The sequence below is a fragment of the Falco cherrug genome, chromosome 4, assembly GCF_023634085.1.
Source record: "Falco cherrug isolate bFalChe1 chromosome 4, bFalChe1.pri, whole genome shotgun sequence".
NCBI lineage: Eukaryota > Metazoa > Chordata > Aves > Falconiformes > Falconidae > Falco > Falco cherrug.
Genome location: NC_073700.1, coordinates 56,203,287 through 56,219,771, shown reverse-complemented (window position 1 = coordinate 56,219,771; position 16,485 = coordinate 56,203,287). Strand labels below are relative to the sequence as shown.

General features: G+C 48.5%; 1 protein-coding gene and 1 long non-coding RNA gene across 2 annotated transcripts in view; one reads left to right on the top strand and one right to left on the bottom strand.

The window, feature by feature from the left end:
• Window positions 1–1,616: 1,616 nt before the first annotated feature.
• On the bottom strand, window positions 1,617–16,470 carry MYD88 (MYD88 innate immune signal transduction adaptor). Its single transcript, XM_055708350.1, has 5 exons — window positions 15,701–16,470; window positions 10,868–10,999; window positions 8,395–8,575; window positions 7,273–7,364; window positions 1,617–5,261 (listed from the first exon to the last, which is right to left on the bottom strand). The coding sequence occupies exons 1-5, from the start codon at window positions 16,050–16,052 to the stop codon at window positions 5,107–5,109; spliced, it is 912 nt and encodes a 303-aa protein (XP_055564325.1). The 5' UTR covers window positions 16,053–16,470; the 3' UTR covers window positions 1,617–5,106.
• The window catches only part of LOC129735926 (uncharacterized), a 2,757-nt gene continuing 1,995 nt past the window's right edge, over window positions 15,724–16,485 (top strand). Inside the window, exon 1 of the long non-coding RNA XR_008731932.1 lies at window positions 15,724–15,860. This is a non-coding gene — a long non-coding RNA (uncharacterized LOC129735926). The remainder of the gene's footprint in view (window positions 15,861–16,485) is intronic.

Sequence of the window (16,485 nt, the reverse complement as noted above, 5' to 3'; positions counted from 1 at the left end):
TTATAACGTAGCACTTAAGAGAAAATTACCTTTTAGCGAACTATTTGTACACAGCACATGTCTGGTAAAACCTCAACAGGTCTGACAGAGGTGCTTTTTAATAAGCTCTATTAACATGCTTTCCAGTAATGTGAAACTTGTGGGGTTTGTTTCTTTTTATTGCCTTATTACAATATGTTTCCAGAATGCTCAAACAACATTTTTCCCAGCCATTTTTTATACATAATTGCATTTTCTTCCGTGTCCTAATTTTCTTCCTGTAAATGTGCCCTCTGCACCAATCAGTGCCTCAATGGTGATAAAGCAACTCTTCTCGTGTCAGTGTAATGAAGAACAGAATTTGATCCATCGAGGGGCAATATTTCATCTCTCACCCTCCACCCTTGAAGCTTAGAACATTCGGCAGTGGTTACTGAATTTCACCAGGTAAATGCTGTCCTCCAGTAAACGAGGAAATGGCACCGATGTTCCTGCATCAAAGTGAAATGGAGGACCGGGAATATTTCTTTAGCACAAGAGGAATGACAGCTAGGAAAGAGCTCCTGTGCTGGACCCCCTGATCCCACCTGACTCGGAGGTACACTCACGCTCAGATAAGGGCAAAACCCATTAACTGCTCAAAAACAGGCAAACAGGTGAGTGGAGTAAAGCGGCACTGAAACTGATGGGATGCCAGCACTTCTAGGAGTGGGACTCCAGAGAAGCTGTGGATACCCCATCCCTGGAGGTGTTCAAGGCCCAGCTGGACAGGGCTTTGAGCAACCTGGTGTAGTGGAATGGCAGAGAGGCTGGAACTAGATGATCTTTAAGGTCCCTTCTAGCCCAAACCATTCTGTGATTCTGTGACTCTCCTGGCAGGCTGCTCTCGCCAGCGATTTCTATCTAGCGGAGTATGTTCAGGGATGGTTTCCATATCACTGTCCATATGTTCACTCATAGTAGCCATAGCAAAGACATTACTTCATATACTTTGTAGGGGATATTGTCCCACAAGTGGCTTAGCGTATAGCCTCCTGTTGTGAAGTGCAGCTCGTCCTTGACCTCCACAAATTCCTTCCAACCAACACTTCTATGATTCAGTGATCCTTCATCTCTTCCTGTGGCAGGGCCTTGGCCTGACAGCTGCTGGGTTTGTAAGTTATTTCCCTGGCTTGGACTGACTCGGAGCCAAAGGAAATAAAGCTGGCAAATTCCTCCAGATCGCCGCACTGCAATATATCCCCTGCCGGGGCCTCTAGAAAGGACGCAGAGCAGGAGCTAACGGCCCGGCATCCCTGCTCGCCAGGCACGGGCAGAGCAAGCCCCGGCTCCATCCCCTCCAGCCTGTTGGGTACTAGGGCTGGAGCAAGTCCAGGACGGTGACAGACACAAATGGCAAAGCCAAAAATGAGACCTGGAGAGGAACCACACATCTGAAGTACAATTCCTTGACAATTTTCCTCCTGGCATGACAAAACTCTCCCTCTCCCAGGCATGGCCAAAAACCCCCTCTGAGGAAGCTGTTTAGGCAAAACATGAAGAAATAAAAAAGAACTAGCTCATATAATTTCTTACTAACACTTCACTTTGAGATCCAATATTTATTTTCTTATGCCCAAGAAGTACTTTCAGCCTGCTGCATTGTAATTCTTTATTTTAAAATGCTTTCAAAAGTAGCGAAAGTTTGGGGTTTTGAGGAGGAAAAACTACAAAATCATTGCCTATCTTCAGAATGGCTATACAGCACATGTTTTTCTACAGATTTGTATTAGGATAGAAAGTAATATAAATATAAATGTATATGTATAAAAATAAGCAATTTGGTACCAACAGATTAATCTAGGACAATTTCAGAGAGGGAAAGAAACAAAAATAAAAAACCCCCAGTAACATCACAGTTTTGTAATTCCCTTTCTTAAAGGTGTTTAAGATTTTGACCTTCCACTGAGCATGAAATAGGGGAGGAGAACTACCACTGCCACTGAAATGTGCTCGCAATACCTAGATTTTATATTAGTCATAGATGTCACACTTCATCAATTTACCATGACAAGACAGATATGAAAATATCAGAAGTGCATAAACTCTAGAGGATACATATGTAAAGCACATATTTTATGTGTTAGGGCTGTTACCTCGCTTTACCCCAAAATAATTATTTTAACCTGTAAGACAAATTGTAACTGCTTGTAATAAAGCAACAGTCCAACAAGAGTGATGCTTGCCCAGCACTCCAACCAGGCACACAGAAGGGCCAGGGCACAGGGGGCAGGGTGGTAACAAGATCCCACCGAAGCACAGACATCTTTCATGATTAATTGGAATATTCCACTTATCTACTGGACATCAAATTTACAAATTCAGCTCTTCTTTTTGCTTTCCCTTCCAGAAGCAGCACCTTCCCTATTTGGCAACCACCAGATCATCTATTACAAACATTATTTTTGCTGCTATTTTTTATTTCATCATTTGCAACACCCCATGTCCCAAACCACCCATCAGGACTCACGCAGAAGACACTGCACAAGGTTCATTCTGCCAAAAAATCTCGCTAGTTTTGGTATAGCCTCCTAGAAAAGGGTGCAACGGGCAGAGGAAAAAACCCCACTCCCCTTTCCTCCACCCCAGACCCGGGTCCATGCCTGCCGCCTCCTCCATCCCACCCCGCAGGCAGGAGCCCTCCCGGGGTGCCAGCATGGGCCATTGCTTCCCTCTAGCGTCTGCAGAGCCGCTGCCTCTGCCTGGGCTCCCCGCTAATTAGTTACCACAGCCCTTTCAGCTCTCCAAACTAGAGGAATCTGGTTTGGTCCTGCGAATAATGACCCATAATTAATGTTTATAGACACTCCAGAGTATGAGAATTCACTGAGCCCCGGGAGCGCCTGGGGATCAAGCAGCCTCCAGAAACTCTTCAGTAATTAACATTTAACAATTATGTAGAAACCCCGAGGCAAGCAGCTGTCTCGGCTTCTGCAGGAGAGGCCTGAGGGCAACAGGACATGAAGACAAGCTATTCAGAAACCCCTCATCAGCTTAACTTTTCTCCTCCCATGCCTACAGACTTCTCACTTGTTCTAGCAAGACAGAAAGGTGCAAACGTCACCTTGGCACGATGGCAGCAGTTATATTTGTAGGAGGGACTGAAAAACACCCAGCTCAGCCTATCCAGCAACGGCCCCTGATGCCAACGTGATGTGCGTGAACAGGCTTCACCGTGTTCGGGCCACGGGCTGTCAGCCAGGAGGAACCCACAGCCACGCGTGGACGGGACTGTGCAGCACGTACTGGTAAGGGACCATTCATTGATAGGGAGGGAAAGGCATGAGCCTGCATTTCCGTCTGCACCTCAGCCCTGGTAATGCTTTAAAACAAATCCTTTAAAAAAATAAAATAAAATCACATCCAAATGCAACCTTCAAAATGTAAACTAGTAAAACATTAAGCTGAAAAATCAACATGAGTCAGTGGCTGAAGTAATGAACAAAGTGGCAGAGTTCAAGCAGATACATAAGCAAGATTCCTCTCTTCCCAATTTAGAAAGTAAATATTTACTGTAAATCTGTTTAATACACCAACAGGTCACTTCAGAATGCTACTTTGGGCAGAACCCTTGCCCCTCACCCCCAAGTATTGAGAACTGATGAGATCCACTAGTCACTGCAGTATTCAGGGCTAAATCTAACAAGCAGAGCAGTATCAATGTTGCCACTAGTCTTAGTCACAGAAATACAGTGATTATTGTGGCCGTTAATTAAAATATGCTCTTTCCTATTAATGTAACATTAACCTTTATATTTTAAACAGACCAATTGACAATTTAATACGCTCTTAATTCAGTATTTATCCCTGTACCTTTGAGGCATCCCAAAAGCTGATGTGTTTTGGAAGGCTTTTGAAGGTGAAACAATTTAAGATCTGGACCCACTTAGGTGCACAGCTCGGTTCCTGGTCAAGTCAATGAGCAATAGCAGCCTGCACTTTGCATAGCAAGGACTTTCACTGAAAATACATTATTTTAAGACTGAATTTCTACGAAAGACTCTATATTTAATAAGATCTGGGAATATAAAACACTAGTATAAGGTCATTTAATCAAATGTGGCCTGAACAGAGACAGACATGACCAACACGGTACAAGAGCATGCCTTTCCTTACATTTCTTGCTGTCAATGAACAAAAAAACCCCGCTTAGAGTAAATCTGAGGGACTGCCTGAGAAAACACTAGTGACAAGGGATTTACCCTGTAAATGAACACAAGACAGGAATATTGCAGTATACCTTGAGGAGGAAAATGTCCACAGAAAATAAATCAAGCTCAGTAATTCTGCATTAGTTATAACTACATGGATAATTGCTCTAATTCTGCAGATATTGCTAAAGACAATGGGAAACCCATTCATTCCTTTGCAGTGCTTTAACAATTAAAATAGGCTTCTGCTTTTCTCAAAACAAGGACCGAAGGAGACTGTCTGCCCTCAGAACCAGCGCGGGCTGGGGAGAGCCCACCCGCATTCCCCTGTGCTGCCCAGCAGTGGGGCTCCAGCGCTGGGCAGGGGACATCGGCCCTGGCAGGGCAGGCTGGGCACCAAAATCAGTCATTCTCATAGCACTGGCCATTCACAAAGCAAGAAACAGAAGTCTGAAACCTCAGATCTGCATACCACTGGGCAGCCAGGGGATTTCACTGGAAACTAAAAAAAAATAACCACCAACCCTAGGTGTTACTATAGCCATTAAACAGCTCTTAAAATAATAGAAAACATTTAAGAAAACCTGTGGTTTGAGGCTCTAAGTCTTATTAACTGCTTACAATAGAGCCTTCTTGTATTAGACACTCAGTCTTTAAATATATTTTCTGTATTTTCAGTTAAAGTGTTTACTACACAAAATGCTGGATGCTGTCGCTCATTGACTTAAACAGGAACACCCACGCAGTTGCTTTACTTCCCCTTCCGACTTATGAAAAAGTGCTAGAGAAAATTCTTTGCTCCCCATTGCAGGCTCCAAACACCAACTGCAAGGATCCAGGTTCTGAAGCGGTAAAAGACCCTGCGTGAACACCACCACGGTCCGAAGGCACAGCCAGGGTGGATTACCAGGAAGCACCTAGCTCTCATGACTTTGCATCAGGGCAGCAAGAGGGATTTTGCTAGTCTCGTCCAGAACCATTTTTTGGTGCAAGGATTGGTGTAATCACAAATCGTAATGAACCGTAAGATACTTGGAAACTCGTTCTTCATGGTTTTGCACTTGACTGGAATGAGCCGTTTGAGACGAGCACCTGAAAGACAGGTCACACAGGCAGAGGGTTACTCAGAGCCACAGTCAGATCCTGTCTCCATTCTCTCCCCACCACAGCACACACATCACAAGATCCAGGTTTGCTCCTGATGGTGTGTCATCTCATTATAATGCAACCAGCTCTCACCCTGGAGAGCAAGTTCCTGGATCCCAAGCCCTCTGCTAAGAATATCTCTCTCCAACACGCAGCAGGGCCCTGTCCAGCATGCGTAGGGCAGCTTGCGCTGATCCCAGCTGGGAGTGATAAAGGCCTCACGTACTGCAGATAAAAACCAACAGAGTGCAGTTCCTTGCGGAACACAAAAGGGAGTATACAGTTCTAACTACTTCCAGGTGTGTATGAAGAGAAAATTCTGAGATTAACCTGCTTCTAGCTGGCCAGCTTCACTGGGTTACCTCCATTTCTCTACCCTGATTTACTCAGGCTGCAGATGTTACCAAACAAGGGGCGGCAAGGAAGCACTCTGCTAACACGAACTGCTTTTTTTGAGGCATGCACAAGATGAGACAACTTTCCCTGTGAATGCTACTGCTGGAAGGTGCAGCTCTTCTAAAAAGGAGCCTCTCCCCTTGTAATTCTCCACAGGGATACCTACTACTAGCTGAACCATGCTGCCCAGCGCAAGTGATGGTGCTGAGACCTGGATGAGGCAAATAACCAAGGTTTTGTAACTGCAGCAGATGCTTAAGTAATCTGTGGAGCTCCCAGAACTTGCCACCAAGCCTCTCTGTGCACCAGTTAGCTTACGCAAACAGGGAACTCTGATTTCTGTAAGCCTGTAATTACAGGCGTGTTTTTACCGGAAGAGCTCAGGTCATTACATATGAACAGACATTTCTTTTCCTGATGTTCTAATGAAAGGTATGACGCCAACAAAAAAACTGGTGAAGAACTAAAAGGACTTTGCTACAAGTCTTGATGACTGAGGGCTGATGCAACATGCTAGGGGCTTTCAATGGATTAATGGCCATCATATGAAACTATTGTGTCAAGGAAGATGAAGCCAATTCCTAGCTCTGCCACTGGCTTCCAGCGTAACCTCTGGCATGTCACTTATAATACCATGTCAGATACCTCATCTAGAAAAGAGATTTTATGTGCAGACACTCCTACTGATATTGTGTATGCTCCATACTGTTAGGCTATGCTGCACTTTCTCCCCAGCAACATACTCAAGTGTAGAATAGCTAGTGGCTAGAGAAAAGCAATCTGAACAGACTTGACAGAAGTAATCTGATGGCTTTTCAATTCAGAACAAAATATGTAACAGATTTTTCCAATCCAAGCTGAACATTCATTCCATATTTTGTTTACCTATCCACAATACTCAAGCATCTCTGCAAAAAGCTGTGTGTTTGCTAGTTGCTACCCTATTCCCAGCATTTACTCACACCCTAATTTTATTATAATACTTTTTAGTAGCATATTTCTCATATGAATCCTGAAGCACTTCACAAGCCTGACATGCAGCTACAATGTCTCTGAAGCAGGCAGCATTAGCCAACTTGACAGCTGAAGCACTGAAGCACAGACAGAAAAGCTTCTCGCTCGCGGTCATGCAGAAGGTCAACAGCAGGGCAAGGAACCAAGTCCAGGTCCCTGCCTGCACAACAAAACTATAAAGCCACCATGAGTTTTAATGGCTGCTTCTAATAGTGACAAATGACTGTTTGCTTAGTGAAGGACATTATACCCAGGGCAAGCCCCAGGCCTGGGTGGACTTTTGCGCACGTGAAAGGTAGGTCAGTGGTGAGAACCCAGGTCTGAGACTGAGTTACCTGTTCTGTAACTTCTCAGTTATTTATTTTCTCCTTTCTCACCCGTATTTATCTAATTTATTTAAACACATCTGAGACTACCCCTCATTTTGCATTTGTGCAGAGCCCAACAGTACAGTGCCCACTGATCTCAGCTGGAGCTTCAGATGCTACTGTAATTAAAATTATAATGTTGATAAGCAATTTTAAATGGGGTATTTGTGAAATCTTACCTGGGGAAAGACTAAGAGCAAATTTGGTCTGAAAATCACATTCATCGCTTTCCAGGTAATCATCTGAAACAACAACCACCATCCTCCGACACCTGAAGATGAAGCAGTCAGGGGAGAAAAAAAATAAAATGTCAAGAGGGATGCTTCTCATTCACACCGGTAAAAGTATGTATTCCTTTGAATTGCTCCAGTGGAGAAAGGAAGCCACCAGCTGTGTTCCAGCAGGAATTAACTACAGAGCAAGGGCTACTGCCAGACAGAGCGCTACGTTACACACAAAAACCTGATCACAGATACACACTTATATACTAAAAAAAGAGGAAACAGCAAAGTCCAGATCGTCTGTGCAGTCTTTGGTTGATCCTCTATCTATATATTACAAACAATGCCATCTTAATTACCTGCTTACACACTGCCTTTATTGACTGAACATAACCAGTACTTTTTAATACTAGAATGAACTGGACTGAGCTTTCATGTACTCATATTACTGTGAATTCACCTGGTTTCATACATTTGAGCTTTATTCTCCAATTTGTTGATTACATTCGAGGTGCCTGGTTCTGCACTACATGTTAGGCTCTTTATGGAAGGCAACAAGGCTGCACTGAATGCTCTGAACAATGCTCTGAAAGGCTGACGGGTAAAACCCAAACACCTGCCTTGGGATTTTTCACTCCCTATCTGGGGAGCTTCTTTTATGCCTCACAGCTCCACGGCCCCTGAGTCCCACATAGGTCTGAGGGATCCCTGAAGTCAGTGCCAGAGCCAACACCAGTGCTGTCCCCTCAAACCCCACACTGTGGGGTGGAGCTAACTCCGCCTGGAGCTGCGTTCATGTCCAGATCACCTCCAAGGATGTGACTGCAGGATATTCCAGACAAAGAAAAGTGATCAGATATAAGCAGCTTCACTATAGTGCCGTCTCTCTTGTGAACACAATGAAGTGATGTGTTTGGGAATGCTTGAGTATTCCTTCTTGAGCCAAGAGCATAACAAACCCCATAAAGACATCTTTGTAGATTTTTACTGCTTCACTGGCACCACACTGCAGACATCATGGTAAAATGAGCATAATGTTCCATTACACTCAGCTGTCCCAAACAGCCACGGTTCACTTACCTCTTTTCTATAAGTTCTCCACTGATGGACCACACACACGTTCCTGGCAAGACATCCCGATCAAATACACAGAGCTTCAGTTTGAACTCTGTTTGTTCCAGCTCCCTGATCATCTCCTGGACAAACTGAAGGTCTTTCTGACAGTAGCAGATGAAGGCATCAAACATCTCTATTCCGCTCCCTGAAACCATTAAAAATTTAGCTGTCATCTTCTATAAATGAAGTTAACTCCTGTAGTGAACTTTCACTGGCTCTCACAGACTTGGACTCAGAATCAGGAGCTTTCACAGACAAGCTCTGGCCAAACTTGTGGAAGCAATTTAACATTTTACCAGATGAGCTACCCTTCAGCCCAGACTCCTGTCCGTAACAGGGCTGGCAGGAGGTAACATGTCTGTGCCTTGACCGCTTCGGTTCACAGTCCAGGCTATTCACATACATACACCCCCGTTTGCTGGCAGTGGCTGGGGAGGGGCAGCTGAGACGTGCAAAATCTGCAGGGGCAGTAACAACCAGCCCCAGGGAGTTGAAGGGAGACTGAGGCCTGGGAAGAGCCGGAGGGAGTAGGGTTGCACCCCAGAGGATGCAACTCAGAGCCCCGATGCTCTGGGATTTCACTGGCAGTTACACATCTGAAATATCTTTGTGGCTTTGTGTCCTGGTTCTCTAGTTCAGGTGACAGAGATTCAAACTTCCCAACCAAAACCTTCCTGCAGGCCCTTCACCCAGCAATGTCCTGACATCTGCCATCCATTGAGCTACAAGGCAGGCCTTGAAATTTGGAACCTGAAATTTTTATGGCTAAGATGTCAAACTTGGGTACTTGAAATCATACCTGAAGTGAATGGCCCCGTTTTCCCAAGGTGTTAATGGCTGGCAGCTCTTGTTTAGTTACCCATTATCTAAATACTAGTGTTTTACATTTTAAGGGCAATGTCTCTTGTAATTAAGTGCCTTAATACTGCTGAATAGTTTCCCACTGTATTATATTTTTCCATATCAATGCCACTACACATGTTTTCAAGTTTTTATGCCAGTTAAAGCCTATGACAGTGAAAAAATAGGTCAGGCTCAAAAAGCTGCTGAGAAAAATATGAACCCGGCAGGCAGATCCACCCATGAAGCATCCAGTCAAGCAGAAGGGTAACTGTCTGCTGGGTCCATCAAACTGAGGGTGCTGAGAGCACAGCGCTAACCTGGGGGTCACACCAGGTAAAGCTGCCATGTACAAACACCAGCATATTGGTCTAGGGACATTTGGGGAGGGTTTATCATGTCCCCATGTACAGCAAAGGTGGCCACTCAAAGTCGGACTAGCCAGGGAGCATCTAAAGAGGTGAGCTGAGATGCTCAGAGGGCTGGAGCACCTCCCCTGTGAGCACAGGCTGGGAGAGCTGGGGCTGTTCAGCCCGGAGAAGGGAAGGCTCTGGGGAGACCTTATTGCAGCCTCCCAGTACCTAAAGGGGCCGACAGGAAAGCTGGAGAGAGACCCTTTACAAGGGCCTGGAGCAATAAGACAAGGCAAATGGCTTTAAACTGAAAGAGGGGAGATTTAGATGAGATATTAGGAAGAAATCCTTCCCTGTGAGGGCAGCGAGGCACCAGCACACGCTGCCCAGAGCAGCTGTGGGTGCCCCAGCCCTGGCAGTGCCCAAGGCCAGGCTGGACGGGGCTGGGAGCCACCGGGGCTGGGGGAAGGGGGCCCTGCCCCTTGTGGGGGGTTGGAACTAGATGGTCTTTAAGATTCCTTCTGACCCAAACTGTTCTTTGATTCTGTGATTCTATCTCCATTCAGCCTCAGCTGCTGCTCCAGCTGTCACAGAACTTTACATGAGGTCCACTTCCTCAGCCCACAGCTGCGCACGCAGCCCAGCCAGCACGCACACAGCTGCCTGCGCAGCCCGGCGCGCAGTTAGAAACACCAAAGGCTGTGCACGCAGCCTAGCACACAGCTGCACATGCACACGGCTGCACGTGCAGAGCTGCACATAGCCCAGCAAGCGCACACCCAGAGAACTGTGCTTCCTCTTTCCCCTGACTTCACACCCAGCCGTACTTCAAACCCTGCTTCCTTTTTAAAGGTGGTTAAATCTGCCGAAGGCAGGGCAGCGTAGCCAAGGGAATCGGCTCTGACATCCTTCCCCCTTGACTCCAACCCGCTGTGCTTTGTGTGCCAGGCTGTGCTAAGGGACACATTTCTGGGAAGTCTCCTCCCATGCGTGTCCAGTGGGCTCTGTGCCAGCCCATTTCTGGGTATGGTGTTTCCTGGGGTTGCTTTTCCTCTCTGCTCTAGGGAACAGGAAAAATGAAAATGCCTGATGACTACCAGCTAAAGCATTCTGACCTAGGTTATGAAATGTCATGGGGAGTAATGAAAGCAAACAGGTTTTCTGCACTTCTCATGGGAGTCTGCTGCAGCTGAAGGCGATTCTGACATGAGGTATCACGCAGCAATGTCATCACGGGTGCTTACCGTACGGATCATCCCTGGTGGTGATGCCCATCAGTTCTGATGTCTTTGGCACGCTGCTGTCTACTGCTGGCACTTGAAGTGGCTGGTCAGCCTGCTCCTGCTTCCTTTTTAAGTACTTCTTACAGTCCTCCTCTGCAAAACCACACAAGGTGCAAGAGGCTGCTGTGACGGTGGCTTTACACTGCTGGAGTTCTTTAAAACAGGAATAGCTATTTCATGGATCAAGGATATTAGAGGGAAATTCCCTGTCTGGGTTTTTTTGGCACCTAGAATTTCTCTCACCCCTTTTTGAACCTCCTGATGCTGCCTCCACAACCTCCTCTAGCAATTAATTCCTGAAGCACACCCTTGCTGTTTAAAGAACTTTCTTTTATTCTTTTTTAACCAATCTCCTCCTATTATCCTTAGTTCTAGTATACCCCTGTACACTTAACAGCATGCATCACATACAGAACAGCTCTCAACTCTACCGTCTGCTCCCATTGTTATGCTTTTTGGAATATTTAAATTAACAAAATAATTGGAGGGGACTCTCAGTTAGAAGTCTTCTTATTATATTTTATTAATGCAGACACACGCTAGCTGATTCACACCACCAGCCTTTGTCAGCCAGAACTGCAGGTGACAATGAGTATAGACACTCACCACACACAGGAGGACTGTGTAAAATACTAAGGAACCCTTGAAACTGTTTTTATATTGTGCAACAGCTAGTAGGGATCCTCTTTATCTCTGGCAGAGTGGGTGTGTACCTCCCCTCTGGGATAACGGAAGGGCAACCAGGCCTGTCATAGTCACTGCTGTGAATTTTCCGAACAGGAATACAGATTCATCACAAACAGATATTGTTTAAAAACAAATGATAAACCTAAATGTTAAGTCTTCGGAGAAGTGACAAGAAACTGCAGTCTCTACCACTCTGAAATATACAATTACAGAAGAACTTGAAAGTAAAAGGAGATTTGAAACCAGGAATTAAGAAAAAGATGAAACACCCTAAAGCCTTCTCGTTCAAGGTTAAAAAAAGCCCCAACAATTACAAAGCAGAAAAGTACTGATCACTCAGAGGGCCAGGCTGGCACAGCTACAGAGATCACTGGTACAGCAGCAGCAGAGTGAAGAATCTCCTGGAAGTGCAGGACGCGGTGGGAGCCCGGTGAGCACAGCTGTGACTGCCCTGATGTGAAACCAGCAGGTCTGCAGGAACTTCTGGTCCTGAAGCCCCATCCTCTGCTTCCATCTCACAGTTTTGCATCTCGTGACTGGATTGTCTCCGATCTAATAAGGTGTCAGATCTGATCAAGGCTTCTCCTGAGGCTGAGGCATTCCCATCTGTCCCTCTCCTCCCCCTTCCTCCCCAGTCCTGCAGCAAAGAATTCTTTAGCAACCAGAAGGTTCAGATTTCAGGTCTTTCCTCACTAAAGCACAAGCCCGCTGCCATGAGGCCTGCACATTCTGTGTCAGGTAAGTCTGTGTCTTTGAAATCGTGATTGAAGCCGCTTTGAACTGGCCAACGGCTTCGCAAGTTCCACAGGAAGGACTGGCACATGGGCACCACCTTACATGTGCCACGGTCCCCTAGGTAGCCAGGCTCTCGAGCCGAAATACTGCTCAATAGGCAAGAACAGGCAATTATTTCAAGGCACACTAATACTATTGCTCAATACAGAAATGTTCATTTTAAGTGTATTTGCTCCCTGCATTCTCCCTTTGCTTCTCCCAGCTGCAAAAGTGGCATCTACGCTGCCCTGACCCGCGTTTTTCCAGATTGGCACCCAGAGCTCATCACCGCACCACTCATGGCTGAAACACATTCTCATGAGCGCAAGTGTTCTCCTGATTCTTCTAGGCAAGCCGACCCACAGAGTTTTGATGGCATCATGCTGTAATCCCAGACCCTGTTTAGCCCCAGAGGATAACCCTGAGGGCTGGGCAAAGCTTTCAAAACAAAACACCGGAGCTTTGTGGGTTTATTACAAGTGCAAACTGGGGGCCCTGTTGCACCAAAACTGCCCATAGGCCCAGTGAACCTGAAGGGATGAAAGACTTTCACTGATTGGGCCTGAATTAGTCCCCAGCTGAAAACAGTGCCTGGCTGTACAGGTTAACCAGAGCGAAGGAGGGTCAGAGGTGACTTTGCAGGCCCCTAAAGCAAAAGGATGCAAACCAGGACAACAAAGTAGCAAGAAGCTCCTCCAAGCTAAATTGTCCCACTCCACCCAGCATCTCATTAACCCAGTGCAGGCTGTACATTCTTCTCACAGTCAAACAGAAACCTGAGGTATCGGAAAGAAAGACTAAAACCAGAAAACCTAAAGTGCAAAATGATTAGCATGATGAGAAGAGAGAAGGAACAGACCCAGTAACTGTCAAGCAGGAAAGCAGCACTTTTATAACGTGTCAGGAAGAAACAAAAATCATGAAGTTTCAGCAGGAAAGAGTTAATGTAAATATACCAAAGCAAAGAGCTTCACAGCCCTGAAGGTGATTGCGGAACAAAATAAACTGCTGAGAAAGATCCCTGTTAGGGCAGATCTGCTGGGATGGAAAAGCTGCATCCTGCAAGAGTCTGTACGCCACATGCTGCAACAGGGGAGCTCCTAAATACGGCCCTGCTGTACAGAGCGGCCAAAGTGGAACTGCTCAGGGCTGCAGGAGACACCGCTCTTTAGCACCCTAAGCATACCCAGGAATGGAGCAGATGACGGAGAAGACACAGAACTGGTCCTGCAGCAGAAACCACAAACCACATCCTCTGGAGCTGCACAGCACCAACGAGTTGTGTTTGACAGGGACGAGTTGTGTTTGACAGGGATGCTGCATCCCAAAGCAGCTTGGCTCACCTGCCCACACAAAGGCATCAGGTGTCATTCGAGAGACTCCAGAGTGTCCGAGACGTCTGTTACGGGCCAGCAGGTATGACAGCAGACCTATGAATGGTCTGTGTCCATCAGAAGGTAGAGGCCACGTGAGATACCCCGATGCCTCTCAAATGACTTGAGATGCCTTCTTGTGAGCAGCCGAACCGTGCCCCAGATCTGCACTTCCTATGATGAGCACAGATCGCAGAAACCTCCGTACTGACGTTTTCTGATTCTGAGCTGAATCCTACTGCAGGTGTCCCAACAGCGTGCACATGGATGCCCTTGGCATCAGGAAATACTGTACACGCAGCTGTTCGTTTCCTTTCCTCTTACGAGTGGAAGTATCTCCAAGTCCTGCAAGAGCTCAAACTGCCAGCAGCCGGTCACAGGCCCTACCTGCAACCTTCAGCCAAAAGTAACAAAAGAGAGGAATGGCCATGCTGGGTCAGGCTGAGGGTCCATCTACCCCAGCATCCTGTCTCCAGCAGTGGTCAAAACCAGATGCCTAAGGGAGAACATAAGAATAAAATAAGCATACAGTGATATTTTCCTAAAATAATCTATCTTTTGGGTATAATCTACAACCTATTTTTATAATCTATTTGCTGGACAATTTGCAGTTAAGGAATTTCCTGAGGCAGAGGCAGTACTTTTGTGTTGAACAGCCCTCAGTGGGTCTTTCTTCCAAGAATTCATTCGTCTCCCCTTATCAGCGTGACCTACCACTGGGCTAAACTTGTGACTTTCCTGAAGCTCAGATTCCTCCCACTTATTCTGCTATTGAGAACTGTCTGTTCAGGTTCTGACAAAGACCACCCACCACACTCTGTCCACCGGGCCAGCTCCTGAACTCAGGGCCAGAAGCAGCCTAGGTGGTGCCCAACGTCTTTGTGAGGTCCCAGCTCCCCTGCACAGCTGGAAGCTTCTGCCGTTTGTTAAGAACCTCTGATCAGTGGGTCACAAAGCACACCAGGCTTTTTGTCTTTCCCAAAACTGGGTGTTCAGAGTGTGTCCTTAAGTAGGAAGAACAACCAGAGTAGAGGGAAGTCCTCCACTGCTTCTTGGTCAGGCTCTCTACCTCTTCACTTATCTCCCAGAGTAACAGGAAATGAGATTTATTATTTCTTCATCACTAGCCCAGTAACCTATATTATACAACACAGGACATCAATGGAGCCTCTGGCTTTGGAAATCCTCCGGCAATGAACCTCCCCTTCTGCTGACAACTGGCTTCCCTCTGAATTTCTGTGAGGGTGAAGAATATGAAGAGTCTATAAAGAACAAGTTAGCAAAGCAGCACAAGGACCTCCATACTTCGCACCAACCTATCTCAACTGTTTTTTCGGTACGCAAGGAATTATTTTTCCTTCCATTATCAATTATTTTCCCCTTCCGTTACCCAGTTCCACACAACCCTCATCTCTCCCTGTAAATATCTTCCTGTCACACTGGACTGTAATTTTCACCCTGTCCTGTGTCAGCACAAGCTGCCTCCTGGCTGACCTGGCCCACGGCATCCTTGGACACACTGAAGCTTTGTTAGTGCAGGTTTGCGGTAAGACGGGGTTCGCAGGGCTTATGGTTAGCAGAGGTAGGAGTACGCGTCTCACTTCCCTCCTGGAAGCTCTGTGAGGCTCCGAGGAGGCCACTCCACAGCCTGGGAACGGCTTTTCTGCGTGCGTGGGCTTTTTTCTTAGCATCAGCTCCCGGGATGGTACAGCAACGCCAAACACAGCAAGCACCCCCTCCCTCCCTCCCGGGCAGCCAGCACCCCCTCCCCTCCCCTCCCCTCCCTCCCAGGCTCCGAGGGAGCGCCGAGCCCGGCCGGGCCCCGCCGCTGCGCGGCCTGCGGACACCCCGGCCAGCCGGAGGGCCGCGGGACGCCGCCCCGAGCTGCCCCCGGCCCCAGCCCCGGCCCGGCCCGGCCGGGCTCCCCCCTCCCGGAGCCGGGGGTGCCGCCGCGCCTCACCCACGCTGTCGGCCAGGTCGAGCAGGACGTCGTGGCGGCCCAGGCTGCGCAGGGTGTCGAGGAGGCGGCCGACGGTGGCTCCGCCGGGGCAGCGGCACGGCCACTCCTCCAGCAGCGCGCCCGTGGGGTCGGGCAGCGCCTGCAGCCGCCGGATCTCCAGGTACTCCCAGCCCAGCCGCTCCGCCAGCGCCGTCCAGTCGGCGGCCGCCGCCGCCGCCGGGTTGAGGTAGAGGCCGAGGCGGCGCCGCACGCCGTAGTTGAGCGCCACCATGGGCACGGCGTGCAGGTCGGGCGGCGGCGCGCCGGGGCCGGGGCCGGGGCCGGGATCGGGTCCCGCCGGCGCCGTGGCCATGGCCGCGCCGCTCTCGCAACTTCCCCCGCCGGCTCCGCGGCCCTTTCGCTTCCCGCCTCGCCCCGCCTCGCGCCGCCGCCCGCCCTCCGCCCGGCGCGGGGGCACGGCTGGGGCCGGGGCTGCCGCGGGCTCCCCGGGGGCGCGCAGCGCGGGGGCGGGGGGGGCGCTCGGGCCCTGGAGGCTTCCCCCGACCCCCCGCCCCGGCGGCTACATCCCCGCCGCCCCGTACTACGAGCGCTGGCGTTATCAGCGCGGCCCCGGCAGCGCCCGCGTTCAGATCCGCGGGGCCCGTCCCCGCTTGCAGCAGAACTCGCCGCGTCCCTGTCGGCGCAGGCCCGTCCGGAACCGTCCGCCCCGCTAAGCGCCCGCGGAGGCTTGCGAGCCCTGCGGCAGCGCTCCGCACTAGAGGCCCAGCTGCATCCCGGCGGTAACA